This window comes from Oryzias melastigma, linkage group LG12 (genome assembly GCF_002922805.2).
Source record: "Oryzias melastigma strain HK-1 linkage group LG12, ASM292280v2, whole genome shotgun sequence".
Lineage (NCBI taxonomy): Eukaryota > Metazoa > Chordata > Actinopteri > Beloniformes > Adrianichthyidae > Oryzias > Oryzias melastigma.
The window spans coordinates 10294722-10303958 of NC_050523.1; the positions used below are offsets into that span (position 1 = coordinate 10294722).

At 35.8% G+C, this 9237-nt stretch overlaps 1 protein-coding gene across 4 annotated transcripts in view; it reads right to left on the minus strand.

The window, feature by feature from the left end:
* Window positions 1-8982, minus strand: part of aff1 (AF4/FMR2 family, member 1) — a 17355-nt gene extending 8373 nt beyond the window's left edge. For 2 of the 4 annotated variants that reach the window (XM_024299078.1, XM_024299075.1), the window contains exons 1-7: window positions 8699-8982; window positions 5676-5793; window positions 3852-3959; window positions 3153-3332; window positions 2179-2217; window positions 1344-1448; window positions 852-885 (exon numbers count right to left, since the gene is read on the minus strand). In XM_024299078.1, coding sequence (XP_024154846.1) covers window positions 852-885; window positions 1344-1448; window positions 2179-2217; window positions 3153-3332; window positions 3852-3959; window positions 5676-5793; window positions 8699-8715 — 601 coding nt within the window. In that variant the 5' untranslated portion in view covers window positions 8716-8982. The remainder of the gene's footprint in view (window positions 1-851; window positions 886-1343; window positions 1449-2178; window positions 2218-3152; window positions 3333-3851; window positions 3960-5675; window positions 5794-8698) is intronic. The other 2 variants (XM_024299076.1, XM_024299079.1) reach the window with 2 other exon arrangements.
* Between the last annotated feature and the right edge of the window lie 255 nt (window positions 8983-9237).

A 9237-nucleotide genomic window follows, 5' to 3' on the forward strand; every position in this document is an offset into this window, starting at 1 on the left:
GAAAATCTAGGCAAAATAAATATTCAAAAAAACCCTTGAAAAATAAAATATTTAAGAAACAAATTGGTGTCAAAAAAGCTTTATAAACATTTTAAATCTGAGCTGCAGCCACAAAAAAGAAAAAAAAAATCTGTTCTTAAACATGCTTTACTGTGGTCAACCAAAGCCTGGAATAACAAATGGATGAATTAAAATTAAATTAACCAGTTTAGGGAACAACTAACAAAAAAACAGCATCAAACAAGCAACAAGAAAGCATATTAAAAATCATGCAAATGTCAGTTAAGCAAAGGAGTTAACAAGCAGATTTTCATTAACGGTAATTTTTTTTTAACATTTTAAAGGATTACCCACCAGAATGTAAAGCTGTAAAGTGACTACATTTAAGAATTTAAAAATTGTAGCTGATAAATACACAAAAGCAAAACAATAACAATATTTTTTTCTATATTTAATTAGATACCACCAGTAATAAATTCAAAAACTCAAAAATCTATAATCTTTAAAAAAATGCAGAAAAAAAACGTCTCTTATATTTTGCCTTTTAGCATTAGCTAAACAAAGTGGAAAGCCAACATGAAGCATAAGCTTTTATTTTGCAGATGCTTTACAAAATCAGGGGTAGTATTTATTCTTCTTTAATAACGATGCTTCAAAACAACAAATTATAAAGACAGATGCTGAACATCAGGTTTGTCGCAAAGATTACAACTTGTCTCATCTGAATACTAACTTCTACTTCAATATTTTCTTTTTTTATTTGTGTGCTTTGTGTTAATTTTCCAAGACAAAAATAGTCACAAATATGTTTTAATGCAGCTTAGCAATTGTTTTCTTTCTTCATTACTTACTTTGTTCTGAATGTGAAGAGACCTGATCTAATTCCTGTAAGACAAAGAGAAACATTCTGCTTTTACAAGAGTTTTTACTTTTTAACAACACAACTCATTTTCATCCACAGAATGTTGAGATTAATATGTAGCAAGAAGACGGGTATAGATGCTTAATCAGTTTTAGAATTTATTTAATTATTTTAAAAATTGAATTTAAAGGAAACAAATTAATATTCATTCTGAATATTAATGTACATATTTTCAGAAGTTATTTTATAACCTAAGCATATTTTATACAAAAAAACGGTTTAGTTTAACAGCATTACAATTTGAAAAAGGTAACATTTTTTGGTGTGCAAAAGGCAGTGAGATTACTTCCTCCTTCTCTCCGAGTTTAGTTGGACAAATTACAGCTGGTTAATAAGTGAAGGGAAAATATTACAAAGAAAGAAAATATTAAAAGACAGCATCCATAAAATAAATAAATAATAATAATAAAAATCAAATCACCTTTGATCTTCTTTGTCTCACCTTAGCTGACAACGGCAGCTTTGACAGTAGAGAGTAAGGTGTTTGTATAGATGATAACAGAGGAGGCAACGGCTGAGTCATTTCCTATAAACAACAAACAACAGTCAGAACAAGCATGATTATGTTTTAATTTAAAAAAAAGTAATAAAGAGATGGCAACCCAGCATTAGGCACAAAAACAAACCGAAGTTTGAGCTAAGAAACATTTTTGTTTTCCATCCTAATAGTTGACCAGGGATGAGATTTACACATATTGGCTCACTATAATATTTTGATTTTAGTTTTTCGGTTTGATAGTTGAAGATTTATGGTTGTTCTGGAAATTACAGAATCCCCTCATGATCTTATTGTAGCCATTTTTATGCAATCAATAAGGTATTAGGGAACAGTTCAATTGTTAATATTGGAGTTAATATACAGAAAACCTTTAGGTAAAAATAGAAGTCCTTTTTTAAAGTATTTTACTGTTCAAAATTTCTATTAACTAAAGATGTGACATAAGCAGAAGTGCTGTGTGGTAACAGGGGTTCACCATCAGACAAAGGTAGGCAATCGCCTGAGGGACCCTGAGCTTGACACTTTTTTATCTTGTCCTCACAGATATACTTTCCTACAACCATACAAAATACAATAAACACTATGTTTTTAGAGTTAATAAACACACATAGATTTCAATTCATTCGTTTCACAATTGTACAACATCACACAATTAAAGTAGGCAATATAATAACTACTGTGATTTGTTTTCTTTCAAATACATTTCCTTAAATGTTTTACTTAAAATTGTGGATGTTTATGTAGGAATCGGACTTACACGAAGGATGTCTTCCACTGATAGGCCTTCTTCTGTCACCTAGGAGAAAATAAGAAATATTAATCAAAGAAAAGATAACAGAGGACACGCTGATTAAAAACCATCAAGATCATTAAAAGACAAAAATATTTGTTTTCTATCGGTGCTTAGAGACAATAGTTCCAAAGTCTTAAAAACAGGCAGAAATTACTGATAATCATGACAAGATGGACAATTCTTTCACCATCTCACTATTTTCAATCAAGAACACGTTTTGCAAATGTCTCAATGTCTCACTGGTATTGAGAGGAGTGGAACCTGACTGAAGGCAGAGCTGCTGACTTGAGACTTTCAAAACCACAAGAGCTGATAACACACAGTACTGGAAATATGGGCCGACCTCGAAATTATATAAAAAAGGAGTAAATATGTGAAAATGTGCAATTTTTCTCCTGAAAGGACAGAGATTGAGACAGGGTCAGCCTGAATGGAACCACAGAGTAGTTATGTAACGCAAATCTATTGTTTCGGCTGAGCCAAGTGGGAAATTTATCAGAGGAAGTTAAGGTCGTGCACAAAACAAAACAGATTGTGTGTCTATCAACTGCACACCTGAGTGTAACGTAGGAGGCATACTTCCAGAGGTATGGTAAGGTCTAAAAGTCGGAGATAAAAAGATTAATTCGAAAGGCCTCGGGTATAATATATATATATATATACATACATACAGAGCAATCTGCTATCAGCCCAAACCTAATTCTCTTATCATATGGCGTGACATTGCTGCTACATTTTTATATGCAACAGTAGCCAAGTAAAACTGCAAAATACCTAAGAAAGTGTGGTTGAAGGATGACATTTCAAAGAAAAATAAAATAAAACATTTTATTGATTTCACAAGAAGAAATTAATCAAACGTTTTAATAAGTGCAGCCAAATTATGTTGTGTAATCTTTTAATTAGCAGTACAATACCTCTTCTGACAGTTTACTTACCGCCAAAGATGGAGGTACTTTCTTGATTTTGTCCAAGTCAGATTTGATGATCAACTCCGGCAGAGGGGAATACCGTTCTGGGGATTGCTTCAGTTGGGGGGACTCGCTGACCACCTGGTCCTGACCATCCATGGGGCGCACGTATGCGGTGGGTTTTTGGGTCATGGTTATCCCGGGCTGCTTGGACGACAGCAGTGAAGGAAATGTCTGGCAGGACAGTGTATTGCTCTTGGCTTTAGGAAGAGGTGTGCCTTTAGGCTTTATATTCACAGTGGAAACATCCACGGTATGGGAAGATCCCGCAGGATAATCTGAAGCAAAGGTTTCCCCTGTATCCATGTTATGGGTAGCGGAATGTGGAAGGGGCTGAGGCTTAACGCCGTGAGGCTGGACTGACCTTTCCTGGAAAAAGCACTCCCTGAGACCTGAGGAGCCTTCGCTCATTTTTTGTTGTGGTGCTAAGTGGCTGAACTGACTGTCCTGACTGGGGCTCATTGAAGCGTTTGAAAACATAGATGAATGTTGTTCGTGATGGTTTGGAGAGGAGGAAGCAGAGGAATTCCCTTTACGACGTGAAGAATATATTTTACTGGAAACTTCTTTCTGATGGGAGGACATAGAACTAGCCTCAGTTTGGAATGATGTTTTAACTGACTGCTCTATGTTTTGGCGGCACTGATTTGGTTGTAGGAAGGATACACAACTAGGAATAGGAAAAGCCTCCATGGAAATGGAACAAGTATTCACATCATCGTAACTGCCCAGCATTCTTCGGATTCGGTTTGAAAGCTCATCCCCTTTGTTTGTCTACAAAGACAAAAAAAAAAAAAAGTTAGCACAACTATATTTCTTAAGTTCCAATTACACGTACAAATGAGAATCAATGAGTACAGTTTATATAAAACTAACATTTAAAACAACACAATCAGATTTTAAGAAATTGGATTTTGGCTGCTCCCTTTAGGGTCGCCACAGCAAGTTTTCTGGCTCCATCTATCCTTTTTCCCAGCATCCTCCTTACTCACACCAACCAGCCTCATGCTCGTCTTCGCTACATCAATAACACTCTTCTTTGGTCTTCCTCTAACCTCTTTCTTGGTTACTTCAACCTCAGCATCTTTTTACAAACATTTCATAGTCTCTTCTCTTAACCCTTGTGCTTTCCTAGGCATGTTTACATTGAAAGAGGGGTCTTCTGGACCCCACAAGACAGCATGATACATTTCTTTTTCGTTAAGGATTTTTTTAATCTTCACTGGTGTCTGTGGCAGACATAAAATTTGGTCCACCATTCCCATGAGAGGGATCACACATCAATATAAGGGTGGGGTCATCTGGACCCCATAAGGGAGCACAAGGGTTAAAGTGACTGAACCAGAGGTTTTCAAACTCAAGGCCTTGAGGGTCGGTGCTCGACATGTTTTCCAACAAACCTGCAATTGAAGGTCCTAACTGTATATCCTTGGCACAGTCCCACCTCCACCCTGAACTCCACAGTCATACCAATGGCACATCACACAGTCTTACAACTCTCACACAAGTCCTAAACAACTTTATTGCACTTCTTTACCACTCCAGAATTCCTCATACAAAATCTCAGCTCCTCTCTCTGTACCCTTCTCTAAAAATCAATAAAAACCCAATGGAGCTTCTGATCTTCTTTTCCAGCAGTCTCCTTAAAGCAAATATTGCATCTGCGGTTGACAAATGCTCATTTCTGACCCCAGTCTAGCTTCAGCTACTCTTTGCTCTACCATCACCTTTTCAACACCAATATAGAAGATACTTCAACAATAACTTTCATGTTCTTATATGATCTGGTACTACAATGCATACAAAAAAAATCCATACTGAAGTTCTATTAAAAGCAGCCGTTTCATAGTTATTCTGAACACATTGATCCAACAGCTACTGAAGTTGAAAGATATCATACGGACATCACAAGAAAAAAAATTGCAAAAGGCATATGAGTCTCAATCAATTATTTCTGTGAGCTGACAAAAATAACCTTTATGAGAACCATATAGTGTTTCCTTGACCTTAAGACCCGAGTTTTACCTTTCAGGCTGCAGAGAAGTTGTGCTATTTTAGTTACATAGGTTATTAAGGTCCTTCACTGCTTCCTCAATGGGTTGTGAGGGGGGGGCAACTAGCACTACACAAACCTATTGATGCTTGAAGTACAGCATTTGTAAACTATTATTAAAGAGCCAAAATTATTTTAAAAAAAAGTAAAACATACTTTACAATAACTACATTTGTGTTCCAAACAATGGAACAAAGAAGGTTTTGTGAGACACAAGTATCCTCTGAAGGATTTTATTTCTGGGAATACATCAGTCCATATTTTCATGCCATGGATTATAAGATTGCTAAGCCATACTTGTCAACGACTGTACTTCACACATAACAGTTATTGTATCAAATATTTACAGCATTTTTAAGCAGAAAAACAACTCGAAAATTAACATGACTAGATAAGCATTGTGATGTTGGAGGACTACACTTGGCGTCCGCTCCTACCTTGTACGGTTCCGGAAAGAGTGGAACATTTTCTGGACTAAATTCTTTGGCTTGGCTGGTTTCTTGGCTCCTCTGTTCCCGTGCTCGGAGGCGCAGAAGATTTCTTTCATTGCATACACTGAAACAATGCAAAAAGGAAGAGGCTTAAACGGGATGTGAAATATTATGTCATAGCACAAACAAGCAAGTATCATACAGATATGTATTGAATGTTAAAAAAGGGGAACAAAAGACCCACTTAAATGACAATCGTGTTTTTTGCATTTTCAACATGTTCTTGTGGCATTTTTCTAATGATGAAGGACAAATACAAAAATTAAGCTTAGTTATATTTCTTAGTATTCATTTAGTTAATTTTTTTTTAGAATTAAGAGTGGAGAACTAAAAAAAGAGCTTATTTGTGATGTAGAAAATAGTCTGGAAGCTCCCTGCTTAGCTCCATTCTGATGGATCTGCTTATTGGTGACTAACTAGATCTATGTACGTACAGATCTCCCTTGAGAAAGAGATCCAATCTAAATGAGATTTCCTGTTAAAATAATGGTAAAAAAAAAAACAACGTATTCCTTGTCCGAGCTAACATCTGGCTCAAAACTGTACAGCTGGATAGCTCCGATACCGCTCACCATTTTTGTTGGGCTGGTAATGTTAGGTTGGGGGTGTGAGGGGCTGTAAGCTAGCAGTAGAGCATGAAAGCAAATGAGTGATGGGAAGTGGGGACGGGCTTGCTCCGACCCAACAGTCGACTCAGAGGCAAATTTCTCATGAACTACTCCTTCTCTGCAGAAACTATGTTTTTAAATGTTGGCCACAGGGAATGCTTTTACAATAGATCAAAAATGATCGAAATGGGACTTTAATGATGGAGTGAATTTTGTACCACTTATAGAGTTATTAGTACAGTAAACTGAAAGCACAGGGGATGATCCTTACTATAAAAACAGCTTTTACTTGTTTACCAAAAAAAATGTTTTTATTGAGTTCACATCTGCAGACAGGTGTAATTAAACACAAGCACAATGAGGATTCACAGTAGTTCTATCAAGTCCAAAAATAAGACATTCTCCAGTTAATCAAAGAAAAAGGACATCTTTAATATAATAAATACTATTAAAAAAAGCTAACCATCATAGATGACCATCCAATCATCTAAAATTATGAAAATGTCCTATAAATTGACTGTTATATTTTTAAGTTTGATTTATTTTATACCTAAAGTGCACAGTACCCATCATATTCACTGACAGAACTCCCACTGGGATGTTTCCATGGCAATAAGGGGGCTGCAAAGATTTGGGTCTGAGCCAAACAGATGTGCACACACTCATTATTGTGAGTTAGCTAAACTCGTAGGATAACACACCCAGACAGTGCCCTGACAAAGTCGTACGTCCCCAATACCCAGTGGTAATAGGATCACAGGTGTTGCATCAAAACAAACAAACAAAAAAACAACATCTATTGTTGGGGTTGTTGCAGTTTTTCTGTTACCCATTTCTGTCAAAAATGAATCAATTGACACTAAAGAGATAACCATTTATTATGTTTTTAATGTACTTAAAGGATATATTTGTTGCTTACTTTGACCAAAGCTTCTAAAAAAGGCAAAAAAAATTGGTTGAGTTCCTAATAGAACTACTCAGATCTATTCTGATAAATGTGTCTGCAATGAAATCGGGTTTCCCTTATATAAAACGCCAATAAGATACAAATTTGTTTTATTGTGTGCAAGTATTCCAACTAAGAAGAGTTGAGTTCTGAGATTTCCTGTTCACTTCACATAAATAATGTTTTTTCCATTTCAGTTCAGGCAGTTAATAATAAATGATATTTTTTTATAAAGGATTTTTAAATAAAATATACTGTTTTTGAATTTGATAAGTGCAAACTAATGCAGTTCCTCAAATGACCACTGGTAGCTGATCTCAGAAGAGGGCGAATCCTGCTTAATTTCATGTTCACAGGTCTAACTTTACATAAAAAAATGAATCCATACCAATCAAAAATTTGACATTTAGCATTTTATTTTCTTTATGTGGCAGTCTAAATAAGACTGACACTTTAAACTATATTTTAGAGCACCATGCATCAAGTTTTAACTTGCATGTTTATGCTGCATCACTAGTATTTTGTGGATAAAATTTATGGGATGATAGATAAATAAAATGTAAAGAAAAATTCTCACAAAATAAGAGTTGAAAAATGTTGATAGCCAACTTAAAAACAATAAAACTAACAAAAACGATTAGTTAAATGTTGATTTAACAGAAAAAGACAACAAAAAATAAAAATACATGGATTGTTAAAAACAAACTACAATAGTTAAATACTGTACCTCAAACAATTAAAAACATAATAAACAGAAATTGTATTTTTGTACATTTCTATTTTCCAAATGTTTAATAATAAATACATCTGAGCACTTAAGTCATGGCTAAACATATTAATTGCAAGACTTCAGCAATAAAAGCAAGCAAAAAATCTTTTAAGACCCCAAAATAAACTAGGCTATATGCCTTAATATTTACAATAAACTCATGATTTTAAAAAGTATTGTTTTCTAGCTGCAAATTCATTTTGAAGTGTTACCACTGTGAGTCAGAAATCAGTGATATTGATACAATGGGGGAGTAGTTGTATCATATTTCGCAAAGGTTTAATTGCCACTGTTTGGTGAAACCGAGTACTATTCGTAAGTTAGCGAGACGCTGTTTTCCAAACGAATACAAACTCCAGACTTCATTGAGAAAGCCCTTTAGCTCAGCTGATACAGCTGCACCAGCCTGCTGTTTCCAGCTGATTCCACCACTTCCCCGAACTGCTCGCCGACCTGAAACGCCGCAAGTCTCCTTTTGTCAGCTCGACATTATCGACAGATAGTTAACAGCCCCTCGTGCACCCTAAATGATGGCCACTAGCTGCCAGAGCACTACCACAAAGCTGTCGGACTGTTTATCACAAAGTAACGTAAACTTAAAGCTAGCTAGCTGCTAGCAGAGCTAGCCGCGAATGGGTCTGCCTACCTCGGCTGAGATGCCATGGTGCTGTACCCCTCTCGCCACCGCCAAAGATGGTTCTCATGTGTTCCTCGCAGTCCTCAGAAAGATGGTGCTCTCTCTTGGTCACATTGTTTACCGGTAAAGTGGATTTAAGTCTTTGAAATGACTGTCAGACCGTTGTTGTTTAGTAGTTTGTTAACTAATAGTTTTTGGGTTGACTTCACTCGCTCTGCAAACTGGACTGTTCTACCTTCCGCGAACGACCGGGGGGTGTGGCCCAATTTTATACCCTCTGTGTTGCCCAAAAAAAACCTCACCACATTGTGCTAATGTTTTTATCTAAACGAAGTAAAATAAGAACAATGCAAAGGTAACTGAAGATTAAAATGTAAATATCTACAAATGATCTATTTACCTAAAAAATTGATCTGAGTCTGGACCGGATTACCCCTGGGTTTGCGGTCATGGCACATCCGCGGAGTGTTGACATGTGTTGTGGTTAAAACTTAGGGCAAAATTTTTTTTTATTTTATTTTTTTTATTTTTATTATCAACAGAATGAC